The sequence below is a fragment of the Haliaeetus albicilla genome, chromosome 16 (genome assembly GCF_947461875.1).
Source record: "Haliaeetus albicilla chromosome 16, bHalAlb1.1, whole genome shotgun sequence".
In the NCBI taxonomy this organism is placed as follows: Eukaryota; Metazoa; Chordata; class Aves; order Accipitriformes; family Accipitridae; genus Haliaeetus; species Haliaeetus albicilla.
The window spans coordinates 2541315-2565196 of NC_091498.1; the positions used below are offsets into that span (position 1 = coordinate 2541315).

Genomic DNA, 23882 nt, shown 5'->3' on the forward strand with positions numbered 1-23882 from the left:
TCTCTCCTGTCGTCTTTGTGGGTGGATTTTTGGAAACGTTCAGCGTCATTCTGACTAGTTCCTACTGACATCTGTTGTGTTTGATTTTTTTTTTTTCTGAATGACTTCGTGGAGGCAGCTTTAGACCGAGGCTGATGGCATTGGACAGGCCAGCTCTGACTGGGGGCCAGGTGCGTGCCCAGTACCTCAGAACCGTGATTTCCACCCGAGGGCTTGGGGAGAGGTTCCTCTGTTACACCAAACTCGGGCGGTACAGTTACAATAGCAGCGAGGAGGCAGAATACAGCTCAGATCATCTCCTGCCAAAGGTTCTTGCATGCGGGAGATCGCTACGGTGTGACGGCAGTTTTTGCAAGGTGAAACAAAAGATTTATTGCTATAAGTCATTACATGAAAGAAAATGCTGAACCTGGAGCGTTCTCCCCCTTCTCTTTATGAGTAAGTACGTCCCCCAGATGGTGAATAGGCTCATTATGTTTTATATTACACGTAACACTGCAAAGGCTGTACCTGCAGCAAAGCGCAGAAGGCCCGGGAACCGGGAACTTCATTGCTAGCTGCAGGAGTGAAATAGTCTTTTCTGGCTTGGGGGTGGATATGTTTACACAGATCATTAGCGGAGAAAGCCAGGAAGAGGCGTACGCGGTGTGAGCCTGTATCAGGCAGTAAGGAGGTGGGCATTTCTCCAGCCTGCCCCAGAGAACCCCTGCGAGGCATCTGCTCCAGCTGCTCCCTTCCTCCCGTCCTCCTGACTTACAGCCGGCAGCTCCAAGCGTTCGCAACTTGTACGAGCGGATGTTTCTCAGCTGGATCCCTACAGCCTCCGTGCTCCAAACCCAACAGCTTCGTGTTCTGCAAATACAATAGGGCGTGCTGAGGTGGCTCGGAGCATGTCGTAATTTCTGCTTGGAGGGAAAACCATCCTCATGACTGATGCTGGCAACCGAGCTGCTGTCTGCTGGAGCAGCTGCCACGGAAAGCAGCTGCAGCTGGTGAGGGCTCCATCTTGAGATTCAGGAGTTACGGCCGTATTTTGCAACCAGCTTAAAACCGGCAGGCTCTTGGAGTCAGGGGACATTTCATCTGGAATTTCCCCGCTCTGCTGAGAGCCAGTCGGAGTTAAACGGAGTCAGTCACGCGATCCAAATCTGCGTGCTGGCCCTCCGGATGCCTGCACTTGAGAGGGAAGAAGGGCCAAACCCCATGACTTTGCTTACTCTGCTGATACCATACTCTTTTCTTAACAGGAGGCAGCCAGGGCTTGTGTGGTGACCCAGGGATCCCCTCGCATGGCATCGGGCTGGGAGATGACTTTGACGTGGGCAGCGTGGTCCGGTTCAGCTGCGAGCCCGGTTACATGCTCCGGGGTTCGTCCGAGAGAACCTGCCAAGCCAACGGCTCCTGGAGCGGCACGCAGCCCGAATGCGAAGGTACTTTTCCAACCCCGCGTCCTCTCCCGTGTCACGCCAAGCCTGCCCTGGTGTCCCCAGAATTACCACAGCAAGGACAGCCGCCCAGCCAGCCCATCCCTCTGTTTTAGTTGCCAGGGACAGTCTGGTGCTGCAAGAAATAATACCCTTGTTCATCGTTTCCTCCAAATACTGCGTGTATGTCGAGGAGCCTCAATCGTCCCCTTTCCAAACATCTGCAGGGCACGTCTCACAGGAGGGGTTTTCAGTGCTAGAGGCTGACTATCACCTTTTTCCATGCCCAGCTCTGTTCTGCAGGGTGCGCCGGGATGGTGCAAAGGGTTTGAGGTCATTCAGGCTCACGCCAACATCTGGACAGAGGTTTAGAGTAGGAAGAAGAGCCTTTGGGATCTGGTCCTCACTCCCAGTCGTCCCCTGAGACTGTCACTCACAGGCTCGCTGCAAGAATCACTGGGGTAAACGTCTCTTGATCTGCATCATGTATCCAGCTAGTTGATCAGAAATGCTCCATTTTGGCATAAGGGCTGTGGGTACCACCAACTAATTCATTGTTGCTTTGTTGAGGAAATTCAGCAGAATGGGAAAAGTCAATAGCTTCAAACCTCTGTCAAAGCTGGAACTGGCACGTGCAAGAGTCATTTACATGAAGCAGAAACACAAAATGCAAATTATAATCCAGTAAGCATATTTTCATATTTGAAAACCCCAAACCTCTTATTTTTCCATTTGAAGGAATCAAGTAAGACCCTATAATCCAATCTAATAAACCCCCCAGCCAGATTCTCTGAGCTGTGCTGCTCACTGCTACTGTTTTATAAAAGTGTTTAAAAATCTATTGGGAAAGAATAAAAGCCAAAACGAGGCAGGATACCAAATGTGAGGAGACCTGGGCAAGTGCTTCTCTCCAGCTGTTTTGAAAGCCAAAAGCTCAGAGAGAGTTTGTAAATGAATTGGAAATTTATTCCAAATTGATGGAGCTCTTGATTGAAAAGACACTGAATCATGTTATTAATGCACTCGGGTCTCGGGTTTTTTTCATTCTCTGTTTTTTTCTTTCAGTGAAAAGGCTCTGTTCATTAATCTCAGGATAAATAACCCATCAGGTTCCAGAGGCACCAAAATACGGATCCCTGGCAGATTTTTTTTCATACTTTATGAATAATAATAACATTATGCCTATAATGTAGTCATTTAATGTTAAGTGCTGACTGGCCAATATAGGAAGGTAATTTACAGTGATGAGCAGCGAGCTCTGTCTCTCATTTGTATTCACAGCGAGTTGCAGCCACTACAAGGTGTTCTTCTGACTGCACTTTGAGTGTTATATTCAACTCTCTGAAACAGGTATTCATAGGAGAGGGAGAGGAGATTAATTTGGGGATTGAATTCAGGGCAAATGAAGATGAGGGCTGAGTGCCCAGGCAGGTGCTCGGAAGGAATGGGCACCTCGGTGCTGCCGTGGAAAAGCTCCAGCGCAGCTCCAGAGCCGCTCGGCACCTCCGCGGCGCGTTAGCTCTCTGACTCAGCCGCTTGTTCGCTGCTCTCAGCCACCAGAATTGAGTAAAATCAAGCCTGATGGGGCTTCACAGGTCACCGGCGCTCGCCTGCCCAGGGAATTCAATGCAAATTGCTCTCCAGATTAGCTGCTAGATGAGCACAGAGGGTCTCGGGCCGTTCAGCAGAGGAGGAACGCGTAAATGCGCGGACGTACAGAGGACACGGTGCAAATCCTACAGCGTAAATAGAAGGGAAGGAGAGAGGAGTCGTTACCTCCGTTTCAGAGCGAGCTGCCATAATGGGCTCAATTACAAAGCATCTGCTCGTCTTTGAAGTCAGGGGCTGATGTTCAACGTCGGTGTCTGCCTGCACTGGGACCAGTATAGCTCTGATCCACGGAGGGGATGTGTGGCAGGTTGCGAGCACTGGGCTTCGCAGAGGGTCACGGTGAAACCCGTCGGCTCTTAATCCTGATGTCTTTTACCCACTAGAACATTTCTGAAGAAAACCAAAGGAATAGGGAGGCAGGAAGAAGTCACAGCTGATTTTTCTAAAATGTACAAATGGTTTGGAATTAAATTAATTGCAGGGACTCCATCTGAGACTCCTGCTTCAGTCTGGTTTATGTAGCTCTGGTTTTGTTGTCCCCAGTAAGAGCAGCTTCCCTGGCTTTCCAAAATCAGAGATTTTAGGCCTCGTTTAGCTTTAATTTCCAGCAAGTTTTTAAAGTGTAAATTAAATTTTAGATGCTTTTTCCCTTCTTTCTCCGCCTTCCCGATGCCCCATCCGTGTTTGCTGAGGAGTGGTGCAGGAGGGGGCTCCTCAGTTGTACTCCGCTTTACGCTCCCTCCCCCTCTTATAAGTCGAGCAGAATATTTGCTTGTATAATGTTTATTGTTTCTCCAAGTGAATTAAAACTGCATCCGAAATGAGATGAGGCTCTGGCTGCTCTTTGGCAGTTTCAGTAGATGGAAGTGTGTTTATTTTAAGTGGTAACACTGGGAAAAGAAACTGAGTTTTGTCTCATGCCCATTTGATTGCTGAGGACGTGGGAGGTGGCAGGGCTGGGATTCGGGTCTAGGCTGCTTTTCTTTCTCTCCCTGCATGGTTAGGTAGGTTATGGGTTACTGGTTAAATTAAACAGCATGGAAATTACCAGCCCTGAAGCAAAGGCTTTGAGATTCCAAAGGCTCTCAGCTGTGTCTTATTCCAGCAGGAGGTTTTTCCTGATGTGTCAGACGTCATTAGGAGAGTGTGTCAGCCGGGCGGTCAGATGGCAGCAGAGCCTAAAAGAAGGACCGACGGTTATAAAGATTAGGTCAGAGGAGGGGCAACACGCAAAGGACACTATTTGCACGCCACTTCGAGCGCAGTCAGACGTGCGCTGACAGCAGGCATCAGCCCACAGCTTGTCCTCGCTGCGGTTTCTGAAGAGCAGGGCTTGCTGCTCCTTGCAGAAACGTGCCTTTGCTTGGCACCGACTGAAGGAAAGGTCCTGAAACAAGCCCTTCTCGCGGTGCTCGGGGAGGTGTTTGCGGTGCAGGGTTGGGGGAACTTAGTCTCTGTAAGAAGTAACAGCACTTGCGCCTTGCCCTGCTCTGGCCGATGCCGTTTTGGATAATGGTGGTACCCGTCGGGGGGAGCTCGGTGGCCTCGTCTGACCGTACTCTGAGCATCGCTCGCCTCCTGCGCAGCTACGCTGGCTCTGAGCCGAGTGCCTGAACAGGACCCAGAGAAATTCCCTTCTCCCAGCAGCTTCTCACTGTAAAACATGTAGGAAAAAGCAAAGAAAGGCAAGGGAGGAATCTTAATAAGCTTCTCAGAAAAAGGAGGTATGGGTTGGAATCAGATTAATTATTGCTGAGCTCTGGAGCACCTCTGAGCCTTGTGATGTTTTATATAGTAGAGGCCACATTGTAGTGTACAGCAGTTTCCCAGCTCCCCCCAGCAACGACGGGATCACAGGGAACGGCTCCGGCTGTCACCGGGAGTCGAGGCAGGCACTGAAGTCCCTGCCGCCTCTGTTCACGGGCCGCCCCAGCACGCGTGCACGGCTCGCGTCCCCAGAAATCAAAATTGATTCCTCCTTAGGAGGAGGATTTGGGGGAGGCTGCCGCAGCAGCAGCAGACGCAGCCTGCTGTCGCACCCGCTGGCTCCAAAACCCCTCCAGTCAGCAGCCCTTCGTGTTCGGTAACTGCAGATGTCAGAATTAACGAGGAACAAGGGGAGCGAGGCGATGTGCCCTTGACTTCGCGGCTGGACCTGAGGAAGCATTAAAGTGTGGAAAGGAGCTTACAGCTCCCGGGTTAGGGCAAGGAGCTGAGTTCTCGGGAGGGCTCAGGAATGCATTTTGAAGTGTTTGGTTCCCGCTGTGCCATCTCCTGTTAGAGTTTGAGGAGCTCGGAGCCTGCCACGCTGAGCTTCACCGCATCCCACTGTTTGGCCCGGAGCTGCTTGGAAAATCTCGTGCTGCGGGTAGTCTTTAAAGATGCGCGAGTACTTGGTGGGGATGGAGTTAATTGCATATAGCAAGCTTTTCCGTGGGGTTTGCTCAAAAAGGACTTTGTAAAAATAACTGTAGGAACAAAATTTACTTTGATAAAGAAACAGACCCAGAAACCCCAAGGTGGGGAGTTCTCTAACAGCCTGGAAGTCCCAGGGACGTTGGAAATGTTTCGATAGCAGCGGTGGGGTTGGCAGTGTAGGAGTGCCCTGCAGAGGTCTGTGCTGGTGCGGTACGGGCAGGATGGGGGTCGGGGCTCTTGGGTCTTCGGCACAGACGGGGAGACGTGTGCCGATGGGGGTATGAAGGGTCTGGACCCCTGGCTTTGTCTGTCGCGTCTTCTGCGACGTGGCAGAAACCAAGTCTTGGGGGAGAGGAGCGGGACGAGCTGGCTCTCGGCTCCTCTTGCGCTCCTTGCTGCAGCGGAGAGTCAAACCTTTCTTGTCGTATCAGTCATTTCAGCTGAGCATCATCTCCTCAAATATTTCCCTGGTAGAGAAGCAGCAACTCTAAGAAATGCCCATCTGATGCAGCTGATTTTCAGGTTATTTTCTTGAATTTTGACTTCAGTTTAAAGGTGACTGGGTTGAGTTTCTTAAGAGGACATGAGTGGGTATGACTGTGGGAGTTCTGGGCTCTTCAGGATTTATACCCTGTTCAAAAAACCAGAGCCAAAACCAGTTTTCTTTTGGGGCCTAATTCAGTTTACATCTCCCACTGAAGCCAAACGGAGTTCTTTACCTGCTTACTGCTCACTTGCATGATTAGATCCTATTTATATTTAAATTATGATTTGAAAAGTTCAAACCTTTCATCCTTACATTTATGGCTTCTTTTATATCTAGCCTTTACAGGTCGCAGTTGATGCATGCTGCGATTAAACCATTTCCATGAGTCTCCTTGTAGTCACAGAAGTAATATTTTTGGGTCGCCTGTGTGTGTTTGGCCACCTGCATAGGTGGAGGAGGTTGGGCAGGAGGGAACAGCTGATGTATGGGCAGGCAGTGAAATAGTAATTTTAGAGCTTTTTCTGAGTTGATAGAATCTGACTTTTATCCCAGCAACTCTTGGAAATGACACCGTGTATCACAGAGACGTTGGCTGCATGAGAAATCTGTAACGAGAGAGCACCTCGGACGATTTTAGTGCCATGCAGAGTTTCTGTGCACACAGTCCAGAACGGTTATTAGTTTCCTCCTGTCAAACATATATGCCTCCAACAAGCTCATATGTTAACAGGCTGTCAGCAAACCAAGCAACAAGGCAGGGGAAGACTTCTCTCCTTGCGTTGGTGGCCTGTGCTCATTGCTTTCCTGCTGGGGTCTGAAGTTGCATTTCCCCGTGCAGAATGGCTGGCAGTATTGCGGTGTGTGTGCTGGGGACGAGTCCCAGGGCAGGGACAGGTCACCTTGTGCGAGCACAGACTGATGCTCTCGCAGAGATTGCGGCACGTTGCTGGGGGGGGCCAAGGAATTTCCTTGTCAAAGAGCTGGGATTTGTCATTTAAGCCTTTCCTCGATTCATGTGATTTTCTTTTATGTCCTGTAATTTCAGAGTAAATGAGGGCCGGGCGCAATTATTGCAGGTGCTTATTTTGTCATGACAGGGCTTCGTGCGCCACCATTCACTCTGATGCCTTTTTATTGCTGTGGTGCTGAGGTACTTTAGACATAAAACTCGGGCAGTGACAAACCTATAATTGTATTCCCACAATATTCTCCCTCGTCTGAAAGCATAATTGGATATAGCTGGGCAGCGAGCAACGCGGCAGCGGGAGAGCAGCGGGCTCCCTTGCTGCTTTCATTCCTTTGAAGTCTGCAAAGTTGTCGGCTTCCCAGAGGGGCCAGAGGCAAATCGGCAACGCTCGGGTCCGGGCTCCCAAACTCCTGGAAGATGGAGGGACTCCAGGCTTGGCACCACCTGCTTTATTAAGCTGTAGGACCAGATTTGAGCTTGAGAGCTGGGATAAAGCCCCACAAAAAATGGACACAAGTTCTTCCTTCAGCCTGGAGGGGCAGGCAGGAGGAGGTTGCTCCCAGGCTGGGCTGTGGTGGGGAAGTGCAGGATCCCCCCAGGAGAGGAGTGGGACTGGTGCTTCAGGGACCGACTGGCCGCAGGGACAGAGTTGTTTTCAGTCCCCTGCCAGGGACGCTGCGTGCAGCCTTGGGACGTGCTGCCTGGCGAGGCAGAGCCCTGGGGAGCGGTGGTTGGATCCTGTCGGATTGATGTAGCTGATTTTCCACGGAATAGCCTGTTCTGTCTGAGCTGATCCAGGGGCTTTGCAGCTAATCTTACTTTTATTGAGAACAGTCAGTTGAGGATGAAAGCCTTGTTTTTTGGTTTGGGGAGGTTGGTTGTCTTTTGGGTATTTTTTAACTTTGCCATTTTGCTTTTTAGTTATATCCTGTGGAAACCCAGGAACCCCCAGCAACGCGAGGGTTATATTTAACGACGGCTTGATTTTCTCCAGTTCCATTATATACCAGTGCCGGGAAGGCTATTACTCCACAGGAGTGCTGAGTAGGCACTGCACAGTGAACGGGACGTGGACTGGGACCAGTCCGGAGTGCACAGGTGAGCACTGGGATGGATTCCTGGAAGATGAGATGAATGGTGCTGCCGGGCTCTGGGGACAAGTTGTCAGGCTGTGTTGGACGCTCGCTGTAGATGCACACACGCACGTGTGCCATGCCGAGAAACTCAGCTAAACTCTCTAGTGGCAGCAGCAGTCGCTCAGCCTGCAATCTCTGCCAGTGCCTAATGGAAAACTCTTGCTTTGGGTTTGTTTTTTTTCCAGTTGGATGAAGGGAGCTCTGTAATAACTTCATGAGTAGATGTCAGCCAACCTGGAGGGGCTCTCCGGGGCCGCTTCTGAACAGAAGCGTTCTGCCTGCCGGTGTGCCGGCACCAGGACGTGCGTGGGCAGAGCCCCAGCTCAGAAGCCCTCGGTGAATGTGCCGTGTTTCGTCCTGGCTCCCACCCGCAGGCGCCTGCAGCAGGAACGTGGATGATGGGAAACGTGGTTTTACATAAGAGATAGTAACTAGGGTAAAGAGAGGAGAGGGTGCCACGGGCAAACTGTCTTCCAGCTAGCCCAGATTTGACCCAGGTTTTCTTTAATGTTTAATGTGTGTTAATACTTCTTTTTGCAAGGTCTTAATGTGCTATTAAGATCTCTGCTCACTCCACTGAGTAGAAGCAAAGTTTTCTCCACGCGCTGTAGCCTAGCCTGCTGTATAGCTAGCGCCGCTATCCAAATCCTCTGCACTACAATTCTCCCTTCTCCATGATCAGTGGATTACATCCTGCGTTGAAAAATACTCGGGACCATGAGGTTTCTCGTTATTGCAGAGCCAGAAGTGTGAGACGAGGGATGGTCAGCCAGAAATGCTTCTTCCTTTTTCTTTGGCAGTGATCAACTGTGGTGACCCCGGTGTGCCAGCCAACGGCATTAGACTGGGCAGTGATTTTACCTACAATAAAACGGTGGTGTTCCAGTGCACGCCTGGCTATATGATGGAGTCAGACAGGGCATCTTCTCTAACCTGCACAAAAGACCGAACCTGGAACGGCACCAAACCTGCCTGCAAGGGTGAGACTGGTTGCTGTAAATATTGGAGGATGCAAGTTTTACAGGCCACAAACTTTTTGTAACTTGTGACGAGGTAATAGGCAGCAACTGCTACATAGTGCCTGGAGCCCACCTGGGTGTTTCTCTGTCCAGTCATTCAATGTCACCTGTGTTTATGGCACTTAGGCAATTTTATCAACATAGCACGAACACCTTGCTATCTTTAGGTCTATTGGTCATCACAATATGCCTGGGAGGGAGGTAATTGCTATTATCTCAGTAGTAGAGAAGGGAGAGTGAAGCACAGAGAGTTAAGTGACTTCACGAAAACCCAGATCAAACTCAAATGAAATACTGTGTTTTGCAAGCACACGCTTTTTGACATCATCTAGAAGTCTGAAAAATGTTCTTTTCCAACTCCTTTCGTTATTTTTCAGTTCTGAGATTGCCTCTGTAGTTCAGAGATAGGAAAGGGAAATAATAGAGCAGTTGCAGGACAGACTGGATCTCTTCTGCGAGTGTTTTTACTCACCCACCAAGTGTAGATAAGGCTCGTAGCAGCACCTCTGTACTTCTTTAGCAATCTGGAAAATTCACCTGTCACGATTCTGATATAAATGCAGACCACATAGAAACTTCCAAATACACTCTAGTTCCTTCAGAGGCTGTAAAGAGCAATTCTTACACTCCTCTCTGATTCTCTCCACTGAGCTAATGTTGCAGGAATAATCCAGAATGTGGCCAGAGTCTCATTTGGAGGCCAGGTTGATTTGCATAAGCTTAGCATCTTTCCCAGTTGCTCCCCTGAGCTGAAAAGAAAAGCACTGCAAAAATGTCATATTAAAACACTCCTAGAGTGGATGAAATACACGCTGGTTGTTGATTCAACTGCTAATCTGAAACTCAGCCAGGTTGTCCAAAGACGTATGAATCTTTCAGGGAATCGTAGATGAGTTTTCGCACTAAGTTGGGGTGGATTCTTACCTTCAGCTGAAAATGAACACTGACTCAGAAGTCTGACTTTGAGATTTGGGATTTGGTTAACTCCAAACTTCAAAGTAAAATCCTGGGGTTTACAACTGCATGCACAGCTGGAGAAGTTTGTACAGCCCCCTGCTAGGCCAGTCCCAGGAGGTGCTCTTTGAGAGCAGAATGTAACTTTGATCCTACATGAATTTGCTTGTTAATGGAAATAACTGCGCCCGAGAAGTCAGCAGAACCAAGCGCGCTTTTCTTTTTCGATCAGCTATCGTCTGTAAATCCCCACAAGCCATCCCCAACGGGAAAGTCGTGGGCTCGGATTTCAGCTGGGGCTCCAGCGTGAGCTACGCCTGCCTGGAGGGGTATCAGCTCTCCCTGCCCGCTGTGCTGACCTGCGAGGGGAACGGGACGTGGAGCGGGGAAATTCCTCAGTGCTTTCGTGAGTAGGCAGCGTCTACGCGTTCGCGCGTGACGTGGGTGGAGGGCTATGCTTAAAACTCAGTCGTTTGATGCTCTCTCTCCAACATCGCTGGTCTCCATGTAGCTGATTTTAGTGTCAACTCTGCCTTGCCTGGCAGTATCGTAGAGGCTATGGATGGACTATTCTCAGTACGCGAGAAGTTAAATATCTGGTTACTGTGCTTCCTACCTCTAAGCCCAAGGGAAGTCTTGCATTATCTGAAGTCAGCAGGAGTTTTGCATGCCAGAAAAAAAAAGCATGATGTGTGTGCCTGTAGCCAGAAGTCTGAATGCTCTCCCGACCTCCCGACAGCAGCCAAATTGCTGGGAGTCTCGGTTCGCCATCTCTGTGACGAGGAGGTGGTAGTGGCCGCCGGGACGCAGTCAGGCGCTCCACCTCTTGTAACGGAGACGTGAGGTCATGTTCGCAACAAGTCTGGAGATCTTGCATGTTCCTGTCCACCCAGCATCCTTAAAACTCGCTGTTTGTCCGTGTGTCTGCCCAGTGACTGAGTCTTCTGCAGTCAGGGCTCTCGAAACTGCCAAAGGCTGCAGGGAAAACAACCTTTGGCAAAGGGCGCTGTGTTGTTGCAGCAGAAGTCAGGAGTGTTTTGTGAAGGCAGCGCTTTGGCTGGGTGGAAACCTGTGTGCTTGATACAATAGCTAATGCAAAAAAATTAGTTAAATGTCTCATAACGATGAAGGCAGATTTGAGTTTCTTGGCTGAGTGGCTGGCAGCTGCACAATAGCCATTTTCATATTAAATCGTACAAAGCCCTCGCTGTGTTCTTTGCACCTTTCCCTGGATCTTGTATAATTAACGGGCTTTCTGCGTGACATGGAACCATATAGCAATATGACATCATGCAATTAGAGATACATTTTAAAGCTAAGCATGCTGTTAGGGGAAAAAAAAAGAAAAGATGGGGAAGAAGGTGGAAGGTAATTAAGAGCAATTGGCAAAAAGAGAGAATTACAAAGAAAGTAGCCAGCAACACCTTCTGCCACTACTAATTCCCTAGTCAATCACAGAGTTTGATGGCAAGGAGTGGTAAGGTTTGGGCTGTTAATAGACCCATCTTTAGCTTATTAACATTGCTTGCTCTCGAGAAGGTTCATCACAATCCGCTTGTCTCTCTGCCCATTGCAGCTGTGTTCTGCGGTGATCCGGGGATACCCGCTCAAGGCAGGAGGGAGGACAGAGGCTTCACGTACCGCTCTTCCGTCTCCTTCTCCTGCTTAGCCCCGCTCGTGCTGGTGGGATCAGCCCGGAGGTTCTGCCAGTCCGATGGGACATGGAGCGGGACCCAGCCCAGCTGCATAGGTATGGGGAGACTCCTCTGTCTTGCAACTACAAGCAAAGAGCTTTGAGCGGTCGCCTCGCTTTTCCATTTGCTGCAAAGTTGGTTTTCTTTTCTGTGTTTGCAGAAATTAGTACTTTGTTCCCCTGAAAATCAAGAGTGTACAGGGATGATGCTTTTGGTTTGCGCGTACTAGCTGGTGGTAAACGACTCATCTCCTTCTCTTGGGGCTTGCCGCTTAGATTCAGCGCCTGTCCCCGATGGCGGTCGATACATAGTACGTCCGAGGAAGACGATCTCCTCCCTGTTACTGCTCGTCAGCACTGTGCTTGGGCTGCCGGTGGGCAGGAGAGAGAAGTTCCTTTGCAGAACTTGCAGGTTGACATTTGCAACCCGGGGTATAAGGTTGGAGGGCTGCGTGAGAGCCTGCAGAGGGTTAGCACCACGCAGAGGTCCCAAAGGCTGGTGCTGCCTGAGTTACCTCTGGGGCTGGGGGCAGTGGCAATATTGCACCTGCACTTGTGCCCTGTACCGCGCTGCTACACCCCTGCCAATGTCAAATCTGTTGTCTTTGCACAGTGCTGGGCTCTGGTCGCTGTGCTGCTTCCAGGCTTCCTCGGGGACCTCCAACCCAGCACGCTGCTCTGTGGGGATGCACGGTATCGCTATCAGCGATGGGACTGAAAATGCAATTTGACCGCAGAGAGCAGCCATGGGCTGCTGGAGCATAGCTCTTCTGCTCATGGAAACTGCAGCAAAACCAAGTTCTGCCTAAGGGGTGCATGCGAGAGCTCTTAGGTTCTCTGCCGCCTTTGAATTATATCCAGACTGGCAACTCCTAGAAGTATGAAAGTGCTATATACAGCGTTCGAAATCCTACAAATGGCTTTGCCTAGCTGCAGTGTTGGGATTCAGGCTGAAATTTCCACACGTTCTTCAGGTGCCCATTTTCTGGCACTTCAGAACCCTTTGAAACCTCTGGGAGGTATATAATCACAATTAGTCACAGCATTCTTCACCTGTTTAAAACTCTGGCTACATTCTTGAACTCGAGGGCTCCTGCGGTGATAAACAGCACGGGCTGTGTGCTGTTACCTTAACTGTCTGCCTGAACACCACCATCATCACCTTATGTGGGCATCTGGGGCAGAAACAGATCTCAGGTTGTTCTCCACAGTTTTCAGTCGTTCTAGCTGCATCTTAAATCCATCACCAATTACAGTAATGTAAAAACCCTCGTGGCCTGAACCTCCAAGCTTCCTATTGATTTCACCAGGAGCTTTCTCACGTACGGAGTTGGGAACACCTGCCTACGTTGTAAACATTGGGTTTAAATGCTTCATCGCTTTCTTGCAAATCCTTGTCCGGGATCCTGTCGTACGTACATGGCACCCAGCCCTCCAGAGCCACCTATGATTGAACCCAGCAAATACAGCTCTTCATGCTACTGATGAAATACTTAGAATTTGTCTCCCCAAAACAAACCATGAGAAGGGAGAAGATTTGTGTGTCTTAACCCAAAATGTCAGTTCCCGACACAAGCAGCTGAACCCAAAGTGTTGTATTTATTCAGATCTCACCCGTTTTTGAGACACGTTAGATTCCCAGCACCACAGACCCCCCCAGATGCAGCCAGGAGACCGAGGCTTTGCCCTCCACCCTCTGCCATCCATCACCTGCGACTTCATCCAGCAATGGGGCTCTTTATTTATTTATTTATTTTAGACACTGTGATTTATCTGAGGGCTTCCATGGAAACTGCATCAGTGATAAACGACGATAGCTCAGCAGAACCAAATGACTGAAAATGAATTAGTTTGTGCGCCGCAGCCCCAAATTGGCCACATTTTGTATCCCTTGTTTAGGTACTCGCTGCAGCTCCAGGGACCTGGGGACGACACCAACAAGTGCCTAATGTTTCAGTGTGAAGAGACCGATTAGTCAGATCATAAGGAATAAAAGCATAAAAATAAACAACCGTGATATTAGGCACAGAAGTTGTGCTTCGTTGTCCTATAGCTGCAGGCTGTAGTGGCAGGCCACTTCTGTCTCTCTGTGTTGGATTGTGGAGACTTTTCTTAGTTTATTTCTTGTCTTGCACAATCCCATACAACTGGAGTATTTCAAGTAAGTGTAGAGAGGGGTTTGCCGTGGAGCTTATGGTCCTTCTCGTAGCAACGTTGAGCAAGTTGAAGAAAGAAGGCTGGGAATCCAGAGCAGACTGTCATCCGATCGCACTAAGATCCTGCGATGCTCCAGCTCCCTGCTAACGTAGCTGCCCTGGCCGGGTACCCGAGCATCCCTGTGGGCAGCATCGCACCTTAGCTCAAACCCGTGATCCCAAGGAGCAGGGAACCTGCTGCTGAACTGCCTTTCAGACAGAAGCTTCAGTTTCCGTCGCTCAGTTTGGGATGCTCATATTAATGTGATGCATCTCTGCCTTAATTCTGTTGATGCCCTGTTACTGTCGACACGCTGGGAAAAAAAAAGGATAGATGCTAGCAGAGTAGCAGCAGGTATTCCTGCTGAATCGTGTATATTCATCTTCTGATAGATTGAGACCGAACGAGGCGTAAAGAGACATTATGTATCTGAGATGCATTAAGATTTCCAGCCCCCATCGATCACGACGAAATAGCGAGGTTCCAAGGGGAGCATGCGAGCAACAGCCGAGCTGAGCCCCGAAGGACGAAGGTGCCGACCCAGGAGGCGGGAGAGGACAGGGTCACCGCAGCCTTCGGGGCGGGGGGTGGCCGGTGGGAGCGGAGGGCTCGGGGGCTTCGCTCCTCGTGTATAGAACAGGGGAAGGGACGGGAGTCGTCCCTGACACGAGATTTATGTTCTTGCATTTTCTCCTGGGGGATAGAGTGCCTCTGGTTAGTTTGCGTTGCAACAGTCAGGGATTTAAGGAACAAAAAGATCCGTGTATTTTTCCTTGTTGCTATGTATTCCTTCTGTAGCAAAATATTTCTGTCTCGATGCAAAGGCGCAGCGCGATCTTTCTGTGTGGAGAGCAAGAGCTCTGATGTGGCTTCCCCAACTGCTCCTTTAAAACACCGTTTCTGTTCTTTTCTTTTCAGACCCCAGCCTCACGACGTGCGCAGACCCCGGCGTGCCTCTCTTTGGGATGCAGAACAACTCCCAGGGCTACCAGGTACTGGCTCGGCACCGGCTGCGCCCCGATATTTGCTGTGGTTAGTCCGCGTCTGAGTCCTGACGTGGATTAATGTGTCCTCCCGTAAGCAGGACATCCTGGCGTGCTCCATTAGAGCTCAGAGTGCGTTTGTATGGGATTAACTGGCAATGCATTATTTATGATAATTAATTATAGTGCTAATTAATAGTTATTAGTGTAATTAATATTCACATTGGAGACATAATTTCCATTAATTTTCAGACCAAGTTCTGTAGGTGGTTTTCTTAATCTCAGCTCCCGTACGGTGTGAAATCCGTGGAAAGGAGAGAAAAAAAGCAAAGCGATTCCCCGGGGGTGCTCCATCTCCAGCCTCCGCTGCCGTCCCCGCGGGTGCCCGTTCCCTGCTGCGACGGAGCTGGGCGCGGGGCTGGGATAGTTGATTCCATGGGGCTACTCCTGCCAGAGCGGATCTTCCAGTTTTGCTGCTAATAGTTACCTTAATCCTGGGTTTTAATGAATTAATTCTAGTTTTTAATTAATAAAGAGACAGAGACGCCGTAAGTCTGACTTCTGTAAGGGTTGCCAGGCTGAGAGCTGCACGCCGTAGCGGAACCACCTCCCGTGCTCGCGCAGGGGACGAGATGGTGGCTGGAGCAGAGCGTGTCACGGAGAACCGGTGCCTTTGGATGCGGTACCCAGGGGACCGCAGCACCCAGCTGAGAGTCCAGAAGCGACTGAGTGATAAAACCCGGCTGCAGGGTCAGCGAGGAGGTGGCCTGCGTGGTACAGCCTTGCTAGGGAGGATGGGAAAGGTACTCAAAGCCCTGCTTAGCAATTTTGTTCCAGCATAGTCTGGTTTTAAAGCAAATCCAGTTGCAATAACGGGGCTCGGAGCCAAACAGCATCGTACTGCCAGCCTGTCTGAAGCAGGGAGCGAGCCCCGTCGTACAGTAATGGTTTGGTTGAAATAATAATAATTTGGTAGAAACCAAATGTAAAAAAGTGGGTAGTCTGCAAAAAGTAAGCATACCTCAAAAATGCTGAAAAGTCGGTTTTCAGTTTTTGTGATCCTTTCTGCTACTCACAGTCCAAAATGGCATTTATAATTGTAGCTACAGGATGTTTGTTGATACTAGTTGTAATGAATATCCCTTTCGGCAAAAATTTCAGCCCATTCTAACAGCACCTATGTTTGATGCTGGCTTTGGGTATATTTAAAAGACAAAGCAGCCTTGCCTCTATCACTAAAAGAAGCAACTCCCTGCACAGTTGAAGGCCGCAGCTTTCCAGGGGCTCTGGGAGCTTTCTCAACACCAGACTCTGGCGTGGTGGAGAGGGCAGAAGGCAGGTGACTGCCCTCTCCAGCATATAGAAGATGGAAAATTACTTATAGAAGTACTTCTGTATTACAAGCGTGGGTGAATCACATTGCACCAGAAAGTTCAGTGGTTGATCTGCTGTTGTAACAGGTGGGAAGCATCATCTTTTTCAAGTGCCAGAAGGGATACCTGCTGCAGGGCTCCACCACCAGGACCTGCCTCCCCAACCTGACGTGGAGCGGCATGCAGCCGGACTGCGTCCGTAAGTCTTGGGAGAGGTTTTGTCAAAGGAAACCGGTGCCTTTAACCATGCTGTTGCCTTGTTTTGTTGCTGTGCTTCGCCGTGCTTCGCTGTGCAAATTGCTGTCTATGAAGAGCTGGTAATTTGGTGGGGAGCTCTGACAAAACATATTCTTGAAGAAAAGGGAGATCACACAATCACTTCTCTCCTGACATGACTACACCAGCAGCTGCTTCTGATTTCAGATGAGATTTTTTTTGCTTGTCCCTTCCTCAGAGACTTAGTTTCAGGTGAGACTTTGTTTTGTGCTTTTGGAACAGTATTTGATGGCCAAGATGTGAGCTCACGCTCCAGGGACCAAGGTTAACATTTAGCCAGAAGGGCTCTCCGCCAGAGTAGTGTTTCTCCTCATCTTTAATAACGTGTTGCTCTTTCTTTTAAGCTGTCCATCATCTTTTCCCTGCTACACCAGAAGGAGTTTAATGTAATGGATTTAAGTGGTAATATCCATCACGGCCTCTGTATCATAAGTATTAAAAAGCTCTTTCCTCTCCCTTGTGAGGTGGTTTATTGGTGAGATATTTTTCCGCTAACAAACCCTGTAGGCGCTCATTCTGCGGGCAGCCCAACTGGGGCACCCACCTTTAAAAACCCTTGCACGTAGCGTCAGGGGAGAGGGGGGGCAATTACCCTGGAAGGAGCTGCCCTTCTCCACTGCTTGCCGAGGTGGTGGGAGCGCGTCCCCAGATTCACTGGCTTCTCTCTGCTGAATTGGAAGACTGCAAGGATGCAGCAGCAGCTGTGGCTGTACGTGGGATTTTGCTCCTGGTGCTAGGTGCATTGAAATAGAAAATGGTTTTGGCTTACCCGTGCCAGCAAGGACTACTGAGTTGTCGCCTTGAGGTTTTGTGTAAAGCCTTCTCCGTCCGCAGCGCGGAGTTGGATGCAGTTACTGCTAATGAGTGCTGGGCTGCGGGCTCGCAGCCGGGGCTCTCAGACCACGCGAGTTCGGGTTAGTCTTTCAGCTTTCTGGATTTTATATTTCATCCTCTGTAAAACGAGGATTAAGATAATACCTCATGAAGGCTGCTGAGGATTTGTTTTCATTCATGAGCAGTTTGAGAGCGGCAGAAAGGGCAAATTTACAGTATGGGTGAGAGGGAGCTTCCCAGCTCTGTGATTCATTCGTTTTGTGTTGTAACTTCTCAAGGAAAGTGGTGACACATTTACAGCAGGACCTGATAGAGCAGTGCGGGCACACGCTCGCTCTGGTGGCAGGGAGTTGGACAAGCTCGGTTTCCATTTCTGTGGCCAAATCCTGAAAGTTATTGAGCAATTATAGGAATTTATGACTATTGCACACTTCTGAGGACTTACTGTCTGATCCTACGGACAGGCATGTGCACATTATGAGTAGGATAGTGGTCCTATGAAGAGAGATGATACAAAAACAAATCTGTAATGCACTCGCTGGAATCGCTGGCTTAACTTACCGGGTCTCGATGTCCTGTAAAGGCGTTCTTCAGTCTGTAGATAGACCTCAGACAAAATTCTGGGGTCAAAGGAAGGAGGAGGGTGTATTTAGCATCATTTGGTTTTGACTTTTTTTCCCCTTAAAAGGTGGGGGGTGGCAGAGCCTGATCTTCAGTTCATGAAAGCTGGAACCAAGCGAAGGATCCCCTGAGAGCTTTAGCCAGAAAGAGCAATCTAGCCAGCGAAGCATGGGAAGCGGTCTCATTAATTCATCAGGCTGGGAAAAATCCAGGCATGGCATTGTCTCCCTCAGTAAGCAGAGAAAGCTTTTGCTGAAAAAAGCTCTTCTAAGAGATCTCTGTCCCTGCTGACGTGATGGTGTCACTCTTCTGCCTTTCCGTGTACGACTGGATGGTGTCTCATCTCCTTTTTCTTTGTGCTTTTCAGCTCACCACTGTAAGCAGCCGGAGACCCCCTCCCACGCCAACGTCGGTGCTCTGGATTTGCCATCTCTGGGCTACACCTTGATCTATTCCTGTCAGAGCGGGTACTATCTCACCGGAGGATCTGAGCATCGCACCTGCAAAGCAGATGGCAGCTGGACGGGAAAACCACCTATTTGCCTCGGTAAAAGCTCTGGGCTTGCATGACCCCGGTTTCGCGTTTGCCTGCACCTCTGCAGAGGGGAGCAGTGCAGCCCAAGAGAAAACGGCTCTTCTCTTAGACCTACACCAGCGCTCCAGAAGTCGCGTTTGTCTGGCTGAGCTGGCTGTAGGGACCACAGTTCTCGTAGGGTCCTGTGCAGCTCCCAGGGGAGAGGCAGCTAGGGGATTTTCTGCCTGCTGGTTCGGATCTAGAAGGATCTGCACAAGACAAAGATTGTTCTTTACCTCACCAACCTTTTACCTGCCTCCAAGTCCTAGATCAGGAACACATAATGGTCTAATCTTGAAATAGAGCTGTGTGGCTCCCGTGGAGCGCAGTAGCTCTCCCTGGACACCTTGGTTTGGAGCAGATGGCAGGGGAGGACGGTAAATGAAGCTTTGTGCTGTTTCAAATGGGCTGGGCAGGAACCCGTCCAAAGCCCTTGTACGCAGGGACGAGCAGCCACATTACGTGTGTGAGCAGTGCCAGCCAAAGGCTGTCCTCTGCTAGCACCGGCGCAGTACAAGTGTCTCAACAGCATCAGACACCACAATATTCACCGGCTGTGGTCTGCTCCTCTCTTTCAGCTGATGTCCGCCCCAGCGGAAGGCCGGTTGGTACCGCACGGGACCCACCACTCGCCAAGGTGTCAGGTACCGTAGCGGGGTTTGCTTTTCCATGGGATGCATTAGTACTAGATTTGGACCTTACCAGGTCCTTCCATCCCATCCGTTCCCCAGGGCAGCCAGAAACCCAGCTGTTCCTTGCAGATCTCGAAACTGCTGGGCTGGTGAAAGCAGCCTGCGTGCCCCGTCCTGTTGATAATGGACAAGAGCCTTAAGGGAGTCAGGCACCAACATCCACTGCCCTTCCCAGGGCACTCCAGAGATTCGAGCCCTCTAGGATGTTTTACAGTAGACCTTTTTTTAAAAAAATGGGTTTTGTTAGCTTTTCCCAAGAAATTATTTTGGGGGTTGGTTTGTTTTTAAAACTTCAGTGGCATTTTTTGTCAAAACAACAAAATTAAAGTCATCAGCTTGTTTGTTCTTCTCTCTTTGGCTTTGTACTCAGTGATGATAACACAGAGAGTGGGTGGGATTTGAGATATTTAAATATGTATTTGTGAACTCAAAGAAATTTGCTCTATTTTGATTTCTGAAAAATGGAAATACATGGCAATGCTCTTGTTTTTCTGCATCCCCAATTGTTGTGGTTTTTAGTGCCTGCTGATGTGTTTGCGAGGAATTCCCTTTGGAAAGGCTCCTACGAATACATGGGGAAAAAGCAGCCTGCGATGCTGTCTGTCACTAGCTTCGACCCTGCCACCAGTAAAGTCAACGCCACTTTGATAGACCACAGTGGCGTGGAGCTCCAGGTGTCTGGTAAGGGAGCCGACGTGGCCGTGTGTAGGGATTTACACTTGTCATAAGCGCGGTATCACAGGGTGAGGGGCAGCGTGCTCCACTATATGAGTGATGTTGATGCTCTGATAGAGCTTTACAGAACCACCCAGGTTTGAAGTCTCCAATCTTTGATTGGACCAAACCAAACAAAATCAGGTACCTGAGTTTGCTTTGCCTCTACCTGAAAGGCAGCTGAGCCCAGTCCATCGTCCATTCCCTGTGTGCTGGAGGAGCAGACTTGTCGTTTAAGATAACCAAGGTTAAATGATGTGAGTGCTCCTTGTCCCTGCCCTCCACGGAGCACCAGGTTGTTACTGATCCAGCAACTTAACCTGAACGCTAACGGCTGAGTCTCTTCCCATGTGCAAAATGTCTTTAATATCCTGGGGGGTGGACGTGGGATTGTGTGTTTGTGGTGTGTTTCCCAGTGCGTCCCGCTGATAGGGTTGGTAGGAGGGGTTATTGTCCACTCTAAGATGATGAGGCGATTTCTCTACTCTCTCAGGTAGAAAGTTAATTACTTCAAACTCCAATAGAGTCATTGTGATCTAGAGATTAAAAGTCACTTATTTTTCAGGCATTTACAAGAAAGAAGACATGCACCTGCTTCTCCAGGTTTATCAAATAACAGGGCCAGTGGAGATCTTTGTCAACAAGTTCAAAAATGATAAATGGGCTCTAGATGGACATGTAAGTGCACGGGCACCTCGTGCGCAAAATCCCACCCACACAACTCCTCCCATTGCTATCGCAATCCCGGCTTTTCTCTCGCCGAAGCTGAGGGAATAATTCTCTTAGCTGGTGGCCAGATGAGGCTGCTATCCTCCAGTGACCTGCTTGCTTGAGGGGGACTTAGGGCATTCTTCCAGCATGCGAGATAACACTACATGACAGTCGCCTCTTCCATGCTCCCTTGCAGCTGTATGTTTTTGTATTGCCCTGTGGTTTTAAATCTGTAAGTCTTCCAGATAACGCTAAAGGAGAAACCAACATGATTAATTCCGTTTTAACTTTTTATATCGGTTAAACATCAAGTTAGAAGAGCTAATCTTCCCTTACGGAGTCAACTTTTCACCCGCATTTCTGTGTCTGGTAACTTCCCATGCCCTTAAGAAATCCACTGGAGCTTAGAAGAAATGTGCATCTGATTGACCCGTGGCCAGTTGTAGCCCAGAGCCTTCACTATCCCTGTTGAATCAGCAATGTATTCTGTAGTTTATTGCAAATGAGATTTTTTTCTTTTTTTTTTTTCCTTCATTTGAGATGTGAGAGTCTTAACAAGTTGTTGGGCAGTCAGACTTCTTAAAAAATTCCACAATTTTATGGGGAATTGAATCAAATTAACGCTGTGCATGAACTTGAAAGAGGCTGTGATGAGATGGGTGCTGAAATCCCAGGGAAGTGTTGAACAAATCTGTTGATCTCTGCTCTCCCGTCACTGCAGGTCTCATCGGAGTCTTCAAGTGGCACGTTTGTGTACCAGGGCTTTGTGCGTGGCAAAGGCTTTGGGCAGTTTGGCCTTCAGAGACTTGGTAAACTTCCTCTGATTCCTACTTTTTCCCTTGATTGCTGAAAGCTAGATTTTGGTGGTAGTGGAGGGTTTTCCAACAGGGAACATTTCTCTTGGCCCTGGCTTTAATTTTCAACCACCCTGAGCCAGATCATATAGCTGGTTTTGAACCGTCAGGTTTAACCTTTCCAGCTCCCCTCCGCACATCATTTATAAGAGAACTGGCAAAACTCAAACCACCCACTGGGGTAGAGAAGTTGAGTGCCCCGAAACCTCTGTACCCCAGGGGCTGGGAGATGGTGGCATCTGAAACAGCAGGTTCTGTTTCGCCACGTTTGAGGCAGAGCGGTGCCGTGCTGCGTGGGGGAGAGGAGTTCTCCGTTGTCCGCATGTGCACCCTGCGCCTTGTTTCTTTCTCACCTCCAATTCCTCCCGGTATGATGGATGCAGTAGCTCTGCCCTGGCTTGTGTTTAAATATTAAATACATTGAACACTGGATATTCTGGCAAGGGAGGGGAAACCCGTCCTCAACGTAAGATTTGTGGGAGACAAAGAACACGACAATAAAATTTTTAATTTGGGAACCAAGCGAGGCATTTAAATAAAGAGGTTTCTCTTCAAAGACAGAAAGAGTTTGGAGCCACAAATAGTAGCTGGACGCTTTTTTTTTTTTCCCCATGCTGCCAGATATCTGACCTTAAAGCCCAAGTCCCATTGCTACCCCAAAAAGTGTCTCCATCTCACTTTCAGAAATCAGAGGCACTTGAGAGCTTAGACAAGCCAAGGTCTAAGCTCCTAAATATCTCTTAAAATGTGGCTTGAGCTCCTCCATCTCTTAGGATTTTTGGAAACTGACCCTGGAGTCTTGTCACCTTTATGGAGAATTAGATGTTCATTATTGCAGCCTTTGAAAGTCTCCCTTAAAGCCTAACTTTAAGCATCCAAGTTTGAGTATTTTGGTAAGATAAATCTGTTTACATCTCTCTTTAATTGCTGTTCTGAATAAATGATGATGTCAGAGCTAGGCTAGATCTCCAAACCATTCTTCATGCACCTCAGAAGCTTTTGATTACCTTTTACAGCAGCACTTCTAACCTTCTTATTCTGTTCTTGAAGATGTAACCTGTAACTCAAGCAAACCCCATTTCCCACAGCGGTGTTTTGAAATGCGTTTACTTCTGCTGTGTTTCAGACATCAGCATGATGGAAAATGATCCAGAATCAATAGGACACCATTTTGCATCAAACAGCAGTTCTGTGGCAGCTGCCATTCTTGTGCCTTTCATAGCCCTGATTATTGCAGGGTTTGTGCTTTATCTCTACAAACACAGGTAGGTTTCAGGAATGATGCTAGTAGGTGAAACAAAATTGGGGGCTGACAGAAATACTTGCAAGCTTGACTTAAAAGCACTCCCCCTAGATCTGGTTTCTCATTTAATTCAGAAGGTGAAAAAATAACAGAGCAAGCATGCGTGGAGGGGCGAGGGTGTTAGGAGAAGAGAGTGTTGAGGGCTTTTATGACCATTAATAAGATTTGTGGCAACATTAAGTAGGATAAGGCAAAGTAAATTTCATACTTCAGCGTTCAAGCTGGCTTTGCATATGTTGTAAATTAGTTATTTCTCCTGATCGATGCATTGCTGTGGAAACGTTGATGCGCTGCAAAGCATTGTGCAGACTGGCCGCTCTGCGGAGAGAGCACACTTAGCAAAGCCCAGGGAGCTGCCTGTGCTACAAATCTATAGTAAGATTTTTCTATAGATCCCTTCTGCTGTATCCCCAGGTGTTTACCCTCTTCAAAAGCAGCTTTTTCCTTTCCACTGACTTCTCATCAGGGCTGTTCAGCTGGCTACAGCAGCAGTAGCCGTGACCTCTCTGCATTTTCTCTCTGACATCCCGCAGGAGAAGACCAAAAGTCCCATTCAATGGCTATGCGGGCCATGAAAACACCAACGTCCGAGCAACGTTTGAAAATCCGATGTACGACCGAAACCTGCAGCCCACAGACATCATGGCCAACGAGACGGAGTTCACAGTCAGCACTGTGTGCACGGCCGTATAGCACCCGTCCCCTCTGCGGTGAGTGGGCAGAAAGGGAGCGGGAGAGCGGGACAGTGCCACCCCTCTCCTCGCTTTTGTTGCTTTTTAAATGCTGTATCGAAGCAGAGGTTCAAAGGAGCACCCGGAGCCATTCGGATTGCCCGGGAGACCATCTCTGCCCGGGGCAAGAACCAAACCAGCATCCCCATCTCTGGGTCTCAGGCACTCGCTGCCGGTTGGGGCACGACGTCCTGGGGAGCAGTTGGCAAAGCAAATCCAAATAGCCCTGTGAACAGGGACCTGAGAACAGTGACTGCGTGAAGGAAAAAATGAGTCTCTGAGAGAGATCGTTTGCTGTGTGACTCCAGACA

At 49.1% G+C, this 23882-nt stretch overlaps 1 protein-coding gene across 1 annotated transcript in view; it reads left to right on the plus strand.

The window, feature by feature from the left end:
- Positions 1 to 23882, plus strand: part of CSMD2 (CUB and Sushi multiple domains 2) — a 311633-nt gene that overhangs the window by 284315 nt on the left and 3436 nt on the right. Inside the window, exons 57-70 of the mRNA XM_069802931.1 lie at positions 1248 to 1430; positions 7829 to 8005; positions 8844 to 9023; positions 10249 to 10422; positions 11593 to 11766; positions 14824 to 14897; positions 16349 to 16460; positions 18360 to 18539; positions 19145 to 19210; positions 19778 to 19939; positions 20538 to 20650; positions 21405 to 21492; positions 22664 to 22802; positions 23374 to 23550. Of these exons, the coding sequence (XP_069659032.1) occupies positions 1248 to 1430; positions 7829 to 8005; positions 8844 to 9023; positions 10249 to 10422; positions 11593 to 11766; positions 14824 to 14897; positions 16349 to 16460; positions 18360 to 18539; positions 19145 to 19210; positions 19778 to 19939; positions 20538 to 20650; positions 21405 to 21492; positions 22664 to 22802; positions 23374 to 23533 (1982 nt within the window). The 3' untranslated portion in view covers positions 23534 to 23550. The remainder of the gene's footprint in view (positions 1 to 1247; positions 1431 to 7828; positions 8006 to 8843; positions 9024 to 10248; positions 10423 to 11592; positions 11767 to 14823; positions 14898 to 16348; positions 16461 to 18359; positions 18540 to 19144; positions 19211 to 19777; positions 19940 to 20537; positions 20651 to 21404; positions 21493 to 22663; positions 22803 to 23373; positions 23551 to 23882) is intronic.